General features: G+C 45.6%; 1 protein-coding gene across 3 annotated transcripts; it reads right to left on the bottom strand.

The window, feature by feature from the left end:
* Positions 1–4,793: 4,793 nt before the first annotated feature.
* On the bottom strand, positions 4,794–18,450 carry LOC121302408 (long-chain-fatty-acid--CoA ligase 6-like). 3 transcript variants are annotated; one of them, XM_041232364.1, is made up of 21 exons: positions 18,367–18,450; positions 12,563–12,783; positions 12,207–12,321; positions 11,751–11,815; positions 11,468–11,569; positions 11,020–11,119; positions 10,410–10,588; positions 10,220–10,252; positions 9,817–9,868; positions 9,615–9,688; positions 9,454–9,531; positions 9,137–9,271; positions 8,880–9,014; positions 8,603–8,698; positions 8,363–8,435; positions 8,027–8,115; positions 7,311–7,427; positions 6,973–7,116; positions 6,538–6,639; positions 6,262–6,333; positions 4,794–6,140 (listed from the first exon to the last, which is right to left on the bottom strand). In XM_041232364.1, exons 2-21 carry the CDS (start codon positions 12,773–12,775, stop codon positions 6,000–6,002), a joined length of 2,115 nt encoding a protein of 704 aa, XP_041088298.1. In that variant the 5' UTR covers positions 12,776–12,783; positions 18,367–18,450; the 3' UTR covers positions 4,794–5,999. The 3 variants fall into 3 exon arrangements, with proteins under 3 accessions (XP_041088298.1, XP_041088299.1, XP_041088297.1); XM_041232365.1 differs by lacking the exon at positions 18,367–18,450 and adding an exon at positions 17,121–17,167; XM_041232363.1 differs by lacking the exon at positions 18,367–18,450 and having other exon boundaries at positions 12,563–13,044.
* Positions 18,451–19,468: the final 1,018 nt, after the last annotated feature.

The following is a 19,468-nucleotide window of genomic DNA, read 5'->3' as shown; positions in this document are numbered from 1 at the left end:
TTAAGTCACACAATAAACTCAAAGTGTTGAATTAGTAAGAACATAAATCCACTGTTCCTCCTGGCTAGTGAAATATTCAAGGCTTATCTTTGTTTATCCCTTTTAAACACAGGCAGTTACAACAAATTGCAAAGGAAAATTCCTTTTGACTTCATCCTAGCGCAAACGCAGCCAGGAAAGGAGTCATCATCACACCTGTTAATGAGGCAGACGAATCCCCACGTTAACGTGGCAGGGGGGATGCATTCAGTCAGACCCGACTCGGGCTTGCTGATCTGAGCTCTGAGAGAATCAGTATTGCTGAACGGATTTATATCTTCCTCTTGTAATCTGTAAACAAGCCTCCTATACCTCGCTTATATAAAGGTGCAGAATGCGATCACACTATGTAACACAATTTTTGTTACTGGGTAGTAAGTGTTATTTCCTAATTGCTTATGCCTCAAAAGTATAGAAAATGGCTATTATTACCCCCAAACTTTGCTTTTGTGACCAGGACAGTGATATTTTGAAATTTACCTATTTTCCAGAACAATCCAGATAGATTCAGTGCTGAGAAAACTTGGAGTAACTTCTAGAACTTTCCAGTAATATAAATAGTAGTATAAATACAGGGGCCTTAAGCCCACCAGTTCAGTTTAGTTCCAGCTGCCTAAGTGGATACATATCTGCATTTTTCTGAGATGGCATCAAGAGGCTGCAATGGTGTCATTCCTGATGGGTCTCCAAGGCGGTTTTACCAAGTTTCCCTGCTATCTTTGCCTTTGGGACAGCAGGGACACCAAGGCGCACTACCACAGGCAGGACTGGCCACAGTGGACCGAGTTCTCTGTGGGGAGGAACAACGTCAAGTGGGAGCCACTGGTGGACCCCCGGAAGGTGCTGATGCCACCACTGCACATCAAATCGGGCCTTATGAAACAATTTGTCAGAGCTCTAGATAAGGAGTCGGCAGCCTTCAAGTACCTTCAAGACTTCTTCCCTAAGCTGTCTGAGGCAAAGGTCAAAGCCGGTGTCGTTGTCGGACCACAGATAAAGATGATCCTGGTGTGCAATGAATTCCCCAAGAAGCTCACTAATAAGGAGAAAGCGGCTTGGAACAGCTTTGTCGCAGTGGTTCGGGGCTTCCTGGGCAATCACAAGACAGAAAATTATGTGGTGCTGGTTGAGACTCTGGTGAAGAACTACAGCACAATGGGCTGTAGGATGTCCCTCAAAGTCCATATCCTTGATGCTCATCATTCAAGGAGCGTACTCTGAGGAGCAAGGCTTGGATTCATATGTTGTTTTTTTCTGACTTTATGTGAACGAAAAGACAGTTTTCTCATTGGAAATAGGTAAATTTCAAAATATCACTGTCCTGGTCACAAAAGCAAAGTTTGGGGGTAATAATAGCCATTTTCTATACTTTTGAGGCATAAGCAATTAGGAAATAACACTTACTACCCAGGAACAAAAACAAACAAAAAAAAATTGTTATACGGTGTCATCAATATAAGAGTCTCTGGCAGCTGTCCAGGGAGTCGTGGCGCACATTCGACCGCGTTTAAAGACAGAACCAATTATCCGTCTTTGTTGTTAAACATGAAACATTACAGAAAGCGGTTCCTCTTTTAAATTACAGATACAAGCGTTACATCCGATTGCTCTGAGCTGTCTTTTAATAAATTCGAATGATTTACAACTTCAATCATAGACCGCTGGATTAAACGAAGCCTCCGCTTCACCCACTCAATGGGAAATGTCATTTAAACAGGGGTTTAATTGTGTTTATACAACACCTGTCATGAGAAGACATGGCTCGACTTCATTAGCAGGGCTCTGGCGAGAGATCAGAGGAGAGCAGCAAATAGATGAAAAGCGACATCTTCAAACACAAGCACGGGAACGTTTTCACTGAACAAGACGCGCGCTCCCTTTGTGCACAACTTCCATGCTTTTTCTAGTAATAAATCTAGCGTATTATTCTCAATTTCGATCTCCAATTTTCTTCACCTGTAAAAACAAAACTTACAATGTCTGTAAATAGGGCTGAGCCGGCGGCCAGCTTCATCCTGGGAACTGGAATTTGAAAGGTTTCTTTGGTTACCAAACAGATCTTAAAAACCAGACAAGTTTGTACCGCAAATCGATTCATTTAGGAGGGCTGGTAGTTCGCGTTTTGGGTTGATGTGTGCTGGATTATTGCGTGGGTGTTTGAAGTCACATAGGTAGCGCTTTACTTGAAAAATAAAAAGAATGCCCTGGTAAAGCAGAGCTGCCCAAACGGGACTCGCCACCATTCTTCAGAATTACCTGCGGCACAGGTGAAGGGGGCGTGGCCGCGGCTGAGAGCGAGATTTACAAACAGCGTTAAATTCACATTCGGGTTTGGAAAGTGCAATATACACACCCTGGTAATTCTCCAAGCATTGGCTACATGAAGCCTAGTCTAACCATGCGTGTGCCCAGATGAATTCTGAAGAGGGATCCCTCGTGTGGCCAGACTGCGGTAGTGCAGGTAGTGGAGTTCACCTGCAAAGAAGTGACACACTAAGGGGTAGATGTACTAAGACGGGCCAGTCGCAGTGCAAACATAATACAGTTTGCATTTTCGTTAGGCCAGTTCGCAAAGTGCACATTTTGTCGTATGTAGCAAGAAAAAAAAAAAAATATGTTAATGAAGAGAGCCGCAATATACTAATTTAAATATTACTTGCGTCGTCTTAGCGAGAATTGTGCGCCATTTTTTTCAAATAAAATAGCGGTAGTTGTTGTGGTTTTCTGCAGCAGAGGCTGCTCGAAGGATAACGTCTATACATGCAAAGGGGGCAAGAATCAAAATAACATTATTTTTGTTAAATGTAAACGTCATCTACACAATGCATTTCTGTTCCGTCTTCATTTTACCATACAACACTAATGTGTATTGGTAGGCTACACATTACATTATGTAAAAATATAAATCTGTACAGTAGGCCTATACAGTGTACAGCAGTAAAATCACATAAATACCGAGCGCACTTTTGTTGTGCTTCAGCCTAGTGATAACACAATAAATCATGCCGGTGCATTGTACACATTGGTAAACGATTATTTTAAATTAAACTAAACGATTTTTTAAATTTAAAATTATTATTATTATTATTAACTTAGTAGCCTAGACAATTAACACCCAATAGATTATGGTCCACACGTGTGCTGTCTGCTGCTCCCAACACGCTGGGAAAAGCAGAAATGACACAGAAATGTGTTTAAGGCTTGCAAGTACACCCTGACCAGTGAAAATTAAGTACTTGGGTGTTCGTCTAAAATGCATTAGACCCGGCAACACACGAGAAAAAGCGGGCTGGGAGCTGCCAGCAACAATCGTGACTGTTTAAAACGTGCTTTCAAAAGTTCTGAACAAATGGATGCAGTTGTAAGCGTCGCAATTGCCCGCAGCTTTAGTCCATCTCATTGCAATATGTTTGATCCCTCATTTCTCCACCCTGATTTTGCAAATTTCCGCAGGAACACGCAGAATTCATTTAAGACTAAAGCACAAATAAGACCTGCGGTTGCAAAGCATTCGTTAAAATGATGCTGACAGTGATGCGTTTGTTTAGTGCATTTCACGCTACACTGCGACTGGTTTGCATCGATTGCGACAGACGCAACACTTTTGTACATCTACTCCTAAATGTTTCGTTGATCGGACCAACTGGATTGAGTTTACTATAAAACATTGACACAGTACAGGCACAAAACAAGATGCTGAAGAAAACCTTTCCAGTTCTGCATTGTTTTACTTTTGAAATTCACAGGAAACAAAAGTGAAAGGAAGCGATACAACAGATTTTCAACAAAACAGCAATTGACCGTGATATAGCACACCAGACCCTAGACTGAAACTACAACCGAGACGCTGCCGTGGGGCTCTGCGAGAAACCCAATAGTATAGCACTTCTAATTATGTAGAATCGCTTCTTTTATTACACATTATTATTTGTGATTGATTAAAACCTTCACACACCCGATACCTCGACAGTGGCAGCCTATTGCATTAGCAGCGCCCCTGATCCCAGCCCCACTGAGTCACAGCCCAGAGAAACCCTTTCCTAAAATCCCATAGCGGGATTCCTACATACAGACATACTGTATTCCTGTCGTTTCATAAATATTATAAAATACATCAATCAATTAATACAAGCTGGCATGTCTTGTCAATCCAGACTTCACTGGGGCGGACAGGTGAGCCTCGCTCGCTGAGGTTAGTCAAGGCTATGCCATTCACAACAGCATTTCCTACCGTTAAAGCAGTGTACTATATTAACAGTGGACCAATTGCAGCGATTTTCAGCAGCGAGTTCTGCCACACAGCGAGACCACGCCGATTCAGCACATTTCACAGTTGGCCTGTTAATGGAACAACATTGCCCCCTTGTGGTCAGAGTTGTGCAATGCAAGTTTTATTTTCTAGGTTTCCTCAGAATTGCTGTCACCCACAATCTGTAACAGGGCTTCTCAACCCCGGTCCCAGGCCCCCCCTGTGTCTGCTGGTTTTCCAAGCTCTCAGTAACTTAACCAGACTCTTAATTTAACTGATCATTTGCTTAAACCTTTTTACTTGTTTTCAGCTCTTAAACAGTTGCAGATTTCAAGTTAGCTATAATATTTTATAAGTAACTTGAACTGCAATTGTTTAAGAGCGGAAAACAAGTGAAAACGTTTAATTAAGCAAATGACCAGTTCAATTAAGAGTCTGGTTAAGTAACTCAGAGCTCAGCTGGAATGAAAACGCAGGGATCCAGGACCGGGGTTTGAGAAGCTGTGCTTTAGATCATTAAAAAACAAAACACTACAATCAAAAAGCATTGCCTCCCATTTAAACAAACAAACAAACATATAGATCAGCATTTATGAGACGATGTGGTTTGTGAATATCTACCGGTGCCACTGTATAGGAACATGTGCGTGCGTGTGTGTGTGTGTGGGCGTGTGTGCGGGCCTCTCTGTGTGTGCGGGCCTCTGAGTGTAGAGGCCCCTGTGCGTGTGCGTGTGTGTAGGGGCCTGTGTGTATGTGTATTTACTAATCTATACGGTATTAACTGGTAAACAGATGTATAATTGAAAATTGTCAGGGGGCTATGTCTCATGCAAACAGTTAATCTCCTTGTTCATAGTAACAATAACTTAAGGGGCTCCAGGACAATTTGGAAGAGCATCCTACTTCCTATGCCTGATCCAGGGCTCTGACACCCACAGTGTAACTCAGTCCTAATACAGGTGCTGTGGCAGCGCAGTGGGTTATGAACAGGGTGCCGCTAGCAGCAGTGCAGTGAAAGACCAAGACAGTCAGGAGTTGTCACAGTGGGCTTCACCTCAGACCCGGGGCAGCTGCAGCTCAAAGGCACGCCCATACTCACTGCAGACCGTCCCCCCGTCGGAGAACTTAGAGACTAAACTGGTCCACAAAAATGATTTTGAACTTGAACTCAAGAAAGCGACCGCTAACAGAGTCCCAATAGTACAGGCTACACAATTTCCAAACAGTGACAGGGGGGTCATGCAAGCACATTAGTGAACATACAAAAACACATTAGGAAAAAAAAGAAAAACTGATTAGTTCAGATTTGATCTGCAAAAAACAAAACAAAACAAACCCTGGCTGGTTGGAAACAGGATTGCAAATTTCTCAACATACCAGGGTGAGCTACCCTCAGAGAAGCCTCCACAACTTCCCTGACCAGTCAGAGTGTCCCAGAGCTTTTTAAATTCCAAAGAGGCTTCAAGTTAAATAAGAGGCAGCTCACTGTTTTCCCAGCAGGGGGCGCTGTGGATCACAGTTCTAGGTGTGTTCAGGTTTTCACTTGGTCGGGCTCTCTTTCCTATTTTGCTCATGTTGCTGGTTTTTAGTGCAGTCCAGGCTATGCAGCTTCACTTTTCCTGAATCCACCAGGCAGGGAAGGGGCTGCTGCAGCTGCCCCTCCTGTCCCCAGTCCTGCCCCGCCCCACCCAGTGTCTGATCCCAGGCTGGGTTAAAGAGCAGTCTTTGAGTACAGCCTGCTGATCTCACCCTGGAAACGCTTCCGGATGTCGGCACGTCTGGCTTTCATGGTCGGGGTGAGAAGCCCATTGAAGATGCTGAACATTTCTGGATGAATGTAAAGATCTTTCACCTGGAGGGGAGGGGAACAACGACATTTCAAATCAGCCTCAACTTACTGCAGATTACAAGCTGAGCTACACAATGCAACTCTCAGATGAAAAGTGCTAATGATGACAGAGGGTTCACTCTACCTGTTCGAAGGACTTGAGCCCGGCTTCCTTCCCAAGCCTTGTCATGTCCTCCAGGATTGCCTCCTTCACCTCCTGCAGTGGCCGAGTGAGGAAACTCATTAGCACAGCAACACAGGCACAGTATGCTGCTGTGGTATCACACACTCCTTATCGCATTGTGAGGCGAGATCCAACAGAGAAAGCAGAGAAAGACAGACCGCAGTTCAGAGAAGCACTGCGTTCAATCTGAACACAGGCGCGGAAACCAGAGGCCCGAGTGGCTGTAGGGTTAGTTACCTGATTGCTGCAGAGCTCATCATACGATCCCACAATTCCCTTTTCCTGAGCCCAGCCAGGAAACACTTCTGGATCGGGAACAACTATTCCGATGAGATGAGACTGAGAAACGGGATGAAATGGGATCAGGTTACCCTGAATGATCCAGAGAATCGAAATGCTTACCTCACAGTTTGCAACACATTCTTCTCGGCAACACGAAATAAATTGTATCTGTAGTATCAAAGTTAGAATAAAACACTCAGAACGGCAATTAAATTAGGGAACAATTAAAGTGAATCCATCCAAGTTTATTCTTGTTTTAGTAAATTTGAAATCAGATCTCAATGTGCAATACTGGTCGAAGCACAAATCAGCCTCCCTCCACAACCCACCCTTACATTTCGTTTCATTCTCAGGAGAGTATTAAAGGGGCGGTGCTTTGGCCCACGCTACCTGCAGACTGTCTCCGTGCACAAACACCTGCAGCAGGGCCGCGCTGCGCAGGTACACATTCTCGATCTTCTCGGGGGCGATGTACTCTCCCTGCGACAGCTTGAACATGTGCTTCTTCCGGTCAATGATCTTCAAGGCTCCGTTCTGCAGGAGACGGGCAATTAAACAAACAGGCGGGTCAGCAACATGCCGCTACTGACAAAAGTTTTGCATCGCCCTATAGAATTAACTAAAATTCTGCTGAATAATGTTAGGATAACATATTGAATTACATACCGGATCAGCCCTGATAATGATTCTCGTGACTCTGCAGTTTGACTATATAAAGCATGTCTCACCGGTAACCACTTCCCCACGTCCCCCGTGTGCAGCCAGCCCTGCGAGTCCAGCGCCTCGGACGTCTTCTCTGCATCCTTCAAATAGCCCTGAAACACGCTGGGCCCTTTAACACAGATCTGCAAAGAGAGAGGCAGGAACGAGGGAGCGATAAGCAAGTGTATCGGTTTCACTCTGTGACAATGTCTGGCTGTGTTTAATTAAATCAATCTCATTTTAATCTACTGAAGAAGGAACGCCCTCAGAAGCATGTTCATAGAGACAAGAGACAATTTATAATAAATTCATCCCTTATTAGAATTCACAACACAAAACACAGGCACTCTTAGGTTAGAGAATAAAACACAAAAAACAATCAAATGAAAACTTGACTGCAGATATTTATCATCCTGTATAACAAGATCAATAGAATCATTCAGACACGTTCATTCTGCAGGGACACATCAGAACATTTAAATTCAGCAAACACTCGCAGCCAACCAAGTGTGAAGAGGACTGAGACTGGGGGAGGGGTGTTCTGTATTAGAAGCTACGATTATCTACTATTTAAAACGATCTTTCACGTGTACAGTAAAGCAATGTAAACTTTAAACGTCCATCTTGGACCTTTATGGATCAATAACCTGGGCTGCCGAGGAGGGATAATTTGTATCCCTGATATCCGCGCTGGGTAAGAGTGGCCCAGGCTAGAGCCCCACTGAGCATCTGCCCCTCTCACCTCCCCCTCTCCGTTTGATGCCAGGTAGTTCATGTCCTTGATATCCACCACTTTCACCAAGGCGCAGGGCAGCGGGGCTCCAACATGACCTAATAGTCAGAGCACAGATCAATATGGAGAGTATACAAGCACACAAGCAAAAAAAGAGACAGATACGAGACACAGACCCGAGACAAACACGCAGCATGCACTCTCAACACAGTGGGTCCCCGTTCTCATACTGTACTGCTTTCAGTGTCCTTAAAATAGCACAGACTGGACAGAGTAAAATGTAGCGAATATGCAGAGAGACTTTCTCTCTCATGCACTGCGTTTCTGTGCCGGGTGTGTCCTTACCTGCAGTCCAGTCTCCTGGCATGGAGAAGGTGCAGCCGGCAGTGCACTCAGTCTGCCCGTAACCTTCGAATATCTGCAGGGAGAAGGAGACAAACCACACAGGGACTGGGGTGAGGCACAGCTGGAGTTCTTTAGCAAGTAAGAATGTGTGTGTATGTAATATATATATTAAAAAAACTTACATTTCTCACCACAGAGCATGCATGCAAATTAAACAACCCACATTCTCTGTGGTCTTACCAAGCAGCCCAGCACAGCCCGGAGGAAGGTGAGCACGCTGGGGGAGATGGGAGCCGACGCGGTTAATATAAACCTCAGGTTTCCACCTAGACTGGCCTGGAAAAGAGCAGACCATCGGGAAAGGGAGTTAGACATTGCAGTGAACACTTGCCATATTCTACTCCAGATGAAGCCGTCTCGCTGGGCTCCGTGTGGAAAAGTCTGACGCTGGCGCTCCTCACAGTTCTGTGGTTGGCACAGGTGCTGCACAGCGAGGTCTGAGAGTCCGAAGCCTCACCTGGATCCTGTTGAACAGCAACAGGTCCCAGAAGCTGTTGTTCCTCACAATGCCGCTGCTCAGCTCTGCCTGCTTCCACCGCACAGCATACTGCAGGACAGCCCTCCTCAGAGGGGAGGCGACGCTTCCCAGGATCTGAGAGTGAGACGACAGGACAGTGAGCCGTGACTCTGCATTCCTTAACTGTGCTGCAATAGCAGCAAAACAAAGAAAGCAGGGACCGAGACAGAAGAAACACAAGAATGAAAAAAGAAAACCTTGTCATAGATCCTGTTGAGAAGCCGAGGCACCACGGGGAAGAAGGTTGGCTTGAGGGTCTTGATGTCGTCCGTGAGAAGCTGGATATCGCCCTGATAGAACCCGACCCGGGCACCGTGACAGAACATGGAGACCTGCCAAGAAGGGTAGAGCGGCACGGGTCAGAACCCAGGAAGCAGTCGGGAACATTCCCACCCAGACACCAAGACCATCAGTGAGGAGAGGAGTTAGTCTTGAAGCACGGAGCAAAGCGCCCTGGCACTGCTCTACAGGCACTCTGAGCACTGTGTCAAGTGAAGGAAAGCAGAGCTCCTACCTGGATCATCCTTTCAAACATGTGAGCGAGCGGCAGGTATGAAATGGTGACGTCTTCCTGGCGGATCACAAACGAACCCTGAGAGAGAGAAACACAAACAAAGTGCTGGAGTCACTCAGGGGGCTGTCCGGGTTCAAAAACTCCCAGCAACGCACACCCACCTCCAAGATCTTGATCACAGACGAGGTGTTGGAGGCTATGTTCCCGTGAGTGATCATCGCCCCTTTGGGTTTCCCTGTCAGAAGGGAGAGAGAGACCTCATTACCTTGCTCTCGATCTCACACACACATGTCTCTCACTGCCTTGGGGGCAGCGTGTCCACATTGCATTTTGGAAGATTCACTCAGAATGTAGGTAACATACCTGTGGTTCCACTTGTAAAGCACACCACAGCTAAATCCTCGGGACCTGGGGGCTGGAAACAAAACCAGGCTTTAATATCCATTTAAAGAAGCCGCCATAAAAACTATTCAAAGGGAGGAGGGATCTCTGAGTAATCTGTGCCCCCCCCCCCCCCCCCCCCCCCCCCCCCCCCCCCCCCCCACCCTCACCCTCACCCTCACCCTCACCCTCACCCTCCCTGTACAAAGAACAAACCAAACATAGCTGTCTCTCCAATAAAGGGACTGAGATTATTTTCACTGCCTGTTGTCATTGTCTAAATCAGTTTATGTTTTAGTACAGCTGTAAATTCAAACAATATAACAGGAGGACCAGCACATGCAAGCCATGCAGAAATTATACAGGATCTCGCAGAAACACTTACGACAGGGGCTTTGCGGTTCTGACGACCTTGTTCCTAAGAAAAAGAAAGAAAAGAGACAAATAAGGACTTCTGAAAGATTTTTATAAAGTGAGGCCCTGTATATGTGTGTGTGAGAGAGAGGAGATACACACAAAGACAAATACAGTACACACTCCAGCAGACACTGTGCGTGGGTCCCAGCCAGACCCACCATGATGTCTCGGAACTGCAGTATCTCCACCCCGCAGTTCCTCCCCCTCTCCAGCAGGGCGGCATTGCACGAGTTCATGAGGATGATGGTTTTGAGGTCCGGGGTCAGAGACTGCTCCACATTGACCAGCAGAGTCCCCGCCTTCTCAGGCTTGTCACAGATCACCATGGAGATCTCCGCTAGAAACAGAACATGTGAAACCAGGACAGGCAGAGACAGACAGACAGCCTTTCCGAATCAGAGCACAGTCTAGATGTCAGCTTTAAATACTAGTAAATAAAATACATTTAAAAAAAATCTCTTCCAAATAATAGATGCCTAAGAGACTATTACAAGCCAAACTGAAGCTACAATTGAGCCAAGGTCCCTTATGAATTTTGACCTACTTTATACAATGTGTGACGATTCCTGTATTGTACCAGAAGAATATTGTGAATTTCCCATATTTGCTTTTTTGTTTTTCCAGCTGCAACATTGCTGAAATCCATGTCTCTGTTCACTTTTTTCATGTACAATGCATGCTCAGTTCATTGGTTTCTATGGAAGATGCCAAATGAATGAGGAGGTGAAGGACTGCACACAAACCTGGAGCTCCTTTCCAGTCACTCACCGATATTGAGAATGTGCACCATCGCCTCTTCACCCAGAGTGTCATACAGAGGGACCACAGCCATGGAATACGTGTAGCAGGCCAGCTCAGCAATCACCCACTGACGAGACGAGACACGGGGCAACGAGAGGAGACGAGACGAGACACGGGGCAACGAGAGGAGACACGGGGCAACGAGAGGAGACACGGGGCAACGAGAGGAGGGAACGGGAGAGATGAGACGAGACACGGGGCAACGAGAGGAGACACAGGGCAATGAGAGGAGGGAACAGAAGAGAGATGAGACATAGGACAAATATTTTACCATGTTTGCAAAATGCTGTGGGCAGACTTTGGTCTCTCTAAAAAGTGTGCCAGCTGTTTCATAATAATGCATGGTTTGAAAACTGCTCATTAGTCATGCGAGCAGCAGCTTGCACAGAGACAGGGGAAGGTTACAGTTAGGTACCTCGGGTCGGTTCTGTGCGAAGACCCCGATGAACTGGTCTGGAGAAGGCAGACAGCCTCGGTTCAGGAGGCCAGAGCCCAAGAACTCAGCCTGGTCCGAAACCTGAACACAAAAAGCAACCAATCACTCAACAAACAGCATTAATATCACAGGGGGTGAAACACACGCCACACCAAGGACTGCCAATTCTGAATCCCCTCTACAAAACCCCTTGTAGACAAAGTCTATTGATCTCTCCACAGTTTTGACAGGCAACCACACTGGGGCAGGGAGGTGCTCTTACCTCTTTGTAGGAGATCCACTCGTAGGGACCTTTGGGTTTCCTGAACCCGAGGCAGGGTCCTTCACCTGGATACACAAAGATAGACATTAAACTGTAGGGCAGGAGACTCTGCGACTATCAGGCTTGAAAGACTTCCTGTTCCCACATTGTCTGGAGATGGAGCTGTTTCTTCTGCCAAGGTCAGCATCAAAAAACACTAAAGGCCTGACACTTTCCCACATTCAGTTCATTTCCTTCCAGCAGGAATATCCTGGATTCCTAATTATTTCCATATTCTGCACTTCTGTGACGGAATGTGACGGAAACTCTTGCCACGTTCAGGGCAATGACATGCTGGTGCTTTTAAGTGATCATAACGTGACGGAGTGTGAATGGGCCTTGTCTGCACTGCTTCCTCTGAAGGGAACCAGCCTGGCTCTACAAACACCAGCACAGGTCTGTAGAAATCTGCCCAACCTGAGATCCGGAGCCCCCTCTGGAACATCTCGTAGGCCGTCTTCGTGTCCTTGTAGTAAAAGTCCAACAGAGTCTCATCCTTTAGAAGAGCCGACCTCCGGCAGCTGGGGTCCCCCTGCAGCACAGACAAAACACCAAAAGGATTGAGTGACCCTGCACCGCTGAGTAACCATGGAGTTCAACCATTCCCACAACCTCCCCCAAAGGTGCCCCAAACAGATCAGAATGTCCCATCCACCTCTCCCCTCCTGCACAGGTCAGGCTGTTCCCTCCCACCTTCACCTGCATAAATCCAGGCTGTTTCCTCCCCACACTCCTACATAGACAGGCTGTTCCCTCCCCACTCCCCCTCTCACCTGCACAGGTACAGACTGGTGCTCCAGGTCGCATGGTGGCCGGATGGGCCGTGGTCGTGTGGCCAGCCAGTAAGCAGTGAGAGTGGCGAAAGCACCCAGCCCGATCAGGGACGGCGTGGACAGGCTGCGTATGAACTTTTGGATCTCGTCGACGTCTGGGAAACGCAGGCTGCCCTGGGCCCCCAGGCTCTTCAGCAACTCCTGGATCTGCATGCTGCCGACTGGGGAATACAATAACAGGAGATTACATCTACAGCACTGAACAAGAAGAACTCCAACCATCTAGTGTCCAGACATGCTGGAGTCTGAGGAGTCCGACATCCCAATCATGGAGCAAGTCATGCTACATATACTGCTTTGATACAAAATCTCAGCTCTGACTACGCATCCCATTTAAGCAACTTGCGTCATTATATACTGGCACTACATTGAGCCTCAGCACTGTCCATCCACCAGCATGATCACAGAACAAGAGCTGTGGCCACTGTTCAGGGAGAACTCAGCCAGTTCAATTAGGAGGGACTGCACTGCCTCCACACTGACACCTAGCTCGTTCCAGATGAACTGCAACTATTGTATGGGAAGGGGCGGGCAGCTGGAGGGAGAGAGAAAGCTACTGGCTGAGAAAAAACTGGTGTTCTGGTCCAAGCAACCAAACGCTTGCCGTCATCAGCTGGCAAATAAGCAAAAGCAAATTTGTTAAGCGCTGGTACCCGCAGAGGCAGGGCTTTATCCTCGTATCTGAGAATTCTTTGTCTTCAGGAAGAAGGTAAACAAGCAGCTGTCAATGAGAGGGCAGATCCCCATCAACAAAACCACTGGTGTTCAGCCTGGACTGGCAAGCGAGGGCTTTCTTTGTCACTCTGCAGGAGGCTCAGTGAACAGCCGATACTCAGGAAGGTTCTCACGGAATCACCATTCAGCAGGATTGCCGCTTGTTGCAAAAACGCATACTGTGCAAAATTCACCAACACATCCTTTCCCCTTGTGACTGACCACAGTCACATTTCACCACCGTCTTTAATCCAACTAATGACTTTACTAGAAGATCTGAAGGGATCAGAATCCATTCAAATATTTGCATGCTCTATTGTGTAACACTATGCCCTGCAATAACCCCAGAAAGCACGTTACAGAGTGGGATTCAGGCCACAGCGCTTGCTTGCTTCCTTCCTTCCTTCCTTTCCAGCATGATCTATCATTTCCCATTTATCATCTTGCAGACCTGAATAGGGCTCTGTCTCTTTAAATGGGCCGTAGTAAAAAGGCAGTGCAATTCCAGGCTCCTGAAATCCCAGCTCTGAATGAGTTCCAGGCCCTTTCATTCCCTGCAATTACTCCCAAGTCTCTCTGCGGCACAGCCTGACCTCTTACCCACTTCCCAAAGGGGGCCAGGCAGCTGGGACAATGGGGCGCAGAGCCACCAACTCAAAAGAAAAGAGGGAGAGGGATGAAAAGAGGATGATGCAATACCCTAGAACTCTACTCTGGTGACAAGACCACAGGAATCTTTGAAGAAAAGCCTTTATAATCTGATCTTCAGCTTGCACACACGGCCTGCTCAATATCACTTACACATAACTACTGTTCAGAAAGGTCTATGAAGATTAGTGTTCCAATGCATTCCGCCCATCCCTCGCTGGTGGATTACACTCTCTGCAAAAGACAGTCTATTGTGGAAGCACACAGCTGAATCCCTGCACCACCAAAACACACAGCAAGGATCCCACTGCCCCTGCACCCCCTAAACACACAGCAAGGATCCCAATGCCCCTGCACCTCCTAAACACACAGCAAGGATCCCACTGCTCTCCTGAGGACTAAGGAGCCTCGCTCACACAGAAAGCACAAGGTGCAAAGGTATTGTGGTTAAAGTGATTTTAAAGTATTACTGTTGCAAACTGGTCACGTGACTTCAGAGCTACCCTGTTTGAGACCAAACCAACACCTCTCACTAACAGCTTAGCAATGACTCTGCACAGTGTTGCAATCTAGAAATGCAAGTATGTGTACATGCTAATCTCAGCATCAGTAGAAATGATCCGAGCAGAGGAGGAGGCGCGTGTATGTGACACTCTGCTCTGTCTCGACAGCTTCGTTTGCACAGAGAGGTGACAGAGAATTAGCCAAGAGAACATTCCTCTCTGCTAATTCATACATAAGCAGGCTGCACAGCACACACACAATGCAGAACAGCTACAGAAAACGCTTTCTAAAAACAAGACAAGCCAGTTAATTTTTGTGCTAGCAAATACATAAGATATGAGTTGCTAAAGGTACAGTATAAGATCAGTGCATGTCATCTGTTTAAATGTATTTCTTTTTATAGAACATGCATCTAAAATCATGAAGACGTGTGCAATAGCAGAGCAGCTAGTGTTACTCCAAGGAGCCAGCGTTTCTGTGCTTGTGACAATCACTCCAGCATTCTCTACAAATAATGCACTGCAATACAGAGCCACACTTTCCCTTTAATCCCTCAGCACACACGTGACTAGGAGGACCGGTTTTCTTTCCACACACAGCAATTATAAAACAGGGCTGCACTGCAGTCAAACCCACATAACCTCAGGACGCAGGCTTCTGTGAAGAAATACAGGGAACCGCGAGCCCAGCCATTCACAAACACACCCTCACAGAGAACCGCGAGCCCAGCCATTCACAAACACACCCTCACAGAGAACCGCGAGCCCAGCCATTCACAAACACACCCTCACAGAGAACCGCGAGCCCAGCCATTCACAAACACACCCTCACAGAGAACCGCGAGCCCAGCCATTCACAAACACACCCTCACAGAGAACCGCGAGCCCAGCCATTCACAAACACACCCTCACAGAGAACCGCGAGCCCAGCCATTCACAAACACACCCTCACAGAGAACCGCGAGCCCAGCCATTCACAAACACACCCTCACAGAGAACCGCGAGCCCAACCATTCACAAACTCACCCTCACAGAGAACCGCGAGCCTAACCCCTCAGAAACACATTGCCCCACATTGCATCATCATCATCATTATTATTATTATTATTATATTATTTTATTATTATTATCATCATCATCATCATCCCCTAAACTCCAAGGGGTTCTTCCCCAGGACATGCACCAATTATGCAGGTTTGTTCAAACTTGCTGGCCAATGGATTGACAAGCTGAACGAACACTTGCACTTATAATGCTGCTGCACTGAGCCCTCTCCAGAGCCAGTCATAAGAACATATGAAAGTTTACAAACGAGAGGAGGCCATTTGGCCCATCTTGCTCGTTTGGTTGTTAGTAGCTTATTGATCCCAGAATCTCATCAAGCAGCTTCTTGAAGGATCGCAGGGTGTCAGCTTCAACAACATTACTGGGGAGTTGATTCCAGACCCTCACGATTCTCTGTGTAAAAAAGTGCCTCCTATTTTCTGTTCTGAATGCCCCTTTGTCTAAACTCCATTTGTGACCCCTGGTCCTTGTTTCTTTTGTCAGGCTGAAAAAGTCCCTTGGGTCGACACTGTCAATACCTTTTAGAATTCTGAATGCTTGAATTAGGTCGCCACGTAGTCTTCTTTGTTCAAGACTGAACAGATTCAATTCTTTAAGCCTGTCTGCATATGACATGCCTTTTAAGCCCAGGATAATTCTGGTTGCTCTTCTTTGCACTCTTTCTAGAGCAGCAATATCTTTTTTATAGCGAGGTGACCAGAACTGAACACAATATTCAAGATGAGGTCTTACTAGTGCATTGTACAGTTTTAACATTACTTCCCTTGATTTAAATTTGACACTTTTCACAATGTATCCAAGCATCTTGTTAGCCTTTTTTATAGCTTCCCCACATTGTCTAGATGAAGACATTTCTGAGTCAACAAAAACTCCTAGGTCTTTTTCATAGATTCTTTCTCCAATTTCAGTATCTCCCATATGATATTTATAATGTACATTTTTATTTCCTGCGTGCAGTACCTTACACTTTTCTCTATTAAATGTCATTTGCCATGTGTCTGCCCAGTTCTGAATCTTGTCTAGATCATTTTGAATGACCTTTGCTGCTGCAACAGTGTTTGCCACTCCTCCTACTTTTGTGTCGTCTGCAAATTTAACAAGTTTGCTTACTATACCAGAATCTAAATCATTAATGTAGATTAGGAATAGCAGAGGACCTAATACTGATCCCTGTGGTACACCGCTGGTTACCACACTCCATTCTGAGGTTTTTCCTCTAATCAGTACTTTCTGTTTTCTACATGTTAACCACTCCCTAATCCATGTACATGCGTTTCCTTGAATCCCAACTGCGTTCAGTTTGAGAATTAATCTTTTGTGCGGGACTTTGTCAAAAGCTTTCTGGAAATCTAAATAAACCATGTCATATGCTTTGCAATTATCCATTATCGATGTTGCATCCTCAAAAAAATCAAGCAAGTTAGTTAGATACGATCTCCCTTTCCTAAAACCATGTTGACTGTCTCCCAGGACCCTGTTACCATATAGGTAATTTTCCATTTTGGATCTTATTATAGTTTCCATAAGTTTGCATATAATAGAAGTCAGGCTTACTGGTCTGTAGTTACCTGGTTCAGTTTTGTTTCCCTTTTTGTGGATCGGTATTACGTTTGCAATTTTCCAGTCTGTCGGTACCACCCCTGTGTCAAGAGTCACTGCAAATACAAATGCAATCAGATTACCGTCCCCAGGACATTCTCATCAACGACACATTCTCCTTGGTTAGGTTCCAGACCACGTGATCCAACTGGAATTGTATTATACTTCAGGTCAGTGTGACCCCAGAGCGCTAGAAGAGAAACGCAAACCTGCAGACAGACACACGGCAAGCTAATAGCAAAACACACAAGCTCCCGCTCTCTGTTAAACCAAGGCGGGGAGAGAATTTCTGTCACTTAATGCGGTGAATGTCTAAGGGGCTGGTATTCATAACGTCGTTCGTTTGGTATTAATAGAAGTATTGCACTGTTAATTTAAATTAATTATACTGTTTACGTGAATTCAGTTGGTGGCTAAAGTCGTCCACCCAAAAACGTATAAACGTGATTACAAGGTTACACAGCTATCCAGTCAAGCGAATAATCGACTGGCTGAAAACAGAGAACTGCCAAACACTTCAGCAACACAGACAGGAGCACACACCGGATTACTGTTCGGTAAACAGCAGCAAAATAAAAAAACACCGCTTGTATCACATCATTCAATTGTAAACCTCTCCGCGTAGGATCTGAACATTAACACCGTGAGCAACGCTTCGCTTTAGGAGAAATTTAAACAAACATTTTGAAAAGCCTGTTTTTGTGGATGGATTAAAGTTTATGCATCAAGCTCCTTCCAGAATGTTAAACAATACGGCCAACGCGTGATGAATGTCAAAATCAGACACCTTCTATAAACGCCAACAGCGAGCTTTCCACATTTACTGACAACTAAAAATATTTAACTTAAAAAACAAACTTTATCAGAGCATTAAGGCGGTATTTTCTCTCAGTATTTTCAGCAATCCCAATTCAAAGCAGCTGCCTGTTTACTTGTCAGTTGGGCTCATTTCCCATTCAAGGTTTATTCTGCATTGACCCCATTTTAGTTTGCCATGAAAAAGGCTACTTATGTTACTTAGTTACTCCCCCTCAACATTCACTTTGAGTTCTCCACAATAACGCGAACCCCGCAGGTCTGAGTTAGGGGTATCATTACATGCATGGTTTTATATGTAGACACAGTACACAATGAGATTAATTGTATGTAATCCACAATTACAATTCTGTTGCGTGTCTCTAACTGTTTTGTCATGAAAGCAAAGAGAAAACTCACCTGACTGCCAATATAACACACCGCGCACGAGCTGCCACAACCCCAAACTTTGCAAAGAACTTCACCAGAAAAAAACCCGTGCAGCAGAGAACGCCTGACGTCACCTAAGAAAAGACCGCCCCTTGTGACGTCGGCGTCCTAACTCCAGCAAGATGCTGAAGTGCTGTTGATTCCCAGTTTTGTTTAAGCAAGAACAGATGATAGACTTAGTTTGGAGTTCCACTAAAACGTCTCGTCTCCCACACACAGCTATAGGCTAGGATACTGTGTGCGCTCCGCAGTGAGACTTTACTTAAGAGCATGGAAGAAGGCAGTAACTACCAGTGCGCATTTATACAATGAAAAAAAAACAGCTAACACTCCCCACGCGTGCTGTGCCTCGGTGTAAGAGCTGTGATAGTGCCAGCAACGTGTGATATACAAATACAGACAGCTACTGAACCTGGTTTAAAAGAACCTGCAGAACCAACAGAGAGAAGTGGGCTCGTCTGAATTAAACACAGTTCTGCTAATATAGCAATCTCGTCGTATTCATTCAAGATGAAACTGTATTGAACACGTGTAATCTGTTTGCTCGCATAACCTTTTTTTCAGTATTTATTTTGTGTTAACAGAGTTCCCAGAGACAGCTATAGAAAGACTGGGTGTGCAAACGAACCTCTCCCGCTTCAATTCACAATTGTACTGGGCACACAGCTCTCCCTGGTGGCGGAAAACTGCAGTTGTGTTCTTTAATGCTTCGACCGATCTCATTGTGTTCAAGGTGTCGTTCCTAGGCGTTAATCAGATCATACACCCTGTGTTACCATTGCCAGGTAGAGTACCGCTGCAATTGCAATACAATCTCACCCTGCTCACAGTTACACAAAGTAATCACAATGGTCTCCATACTGCATTAAAACAATAAAACATCAATCCTGTTTAACACCAGTTTAAAATGGCACAGAGAGCAATCAATAATTGAAGAGCTGGCATCACACAGTGTCTGAAAGATCAGCATCAATGCATGTACCTTTAAAATATATTTACTTTAAACCCCCACCCCCCAACACATTTCAATCAGCTTACAATCAAATTATAATTCACAGCATTTTACATATTT

This window comes from Polyodon spathula, chromosome 29, assembly GCF_017654505.1.
Source record: "Polyodon spathula isolate WHYD16114869_AA chromosome 29, ASM1765450v1, whole genome shotgun sequence".
Classification (NCBI taxonomy): Eukaryota; Metazoa; Chordata; class Actinopteri; order Acipenseriformes; family Polyodontidae; genus Polyodon; species Polyodon spathula.
This window is presented reverse-complemented; position numbering and strand designations above follow the sequence as displayed.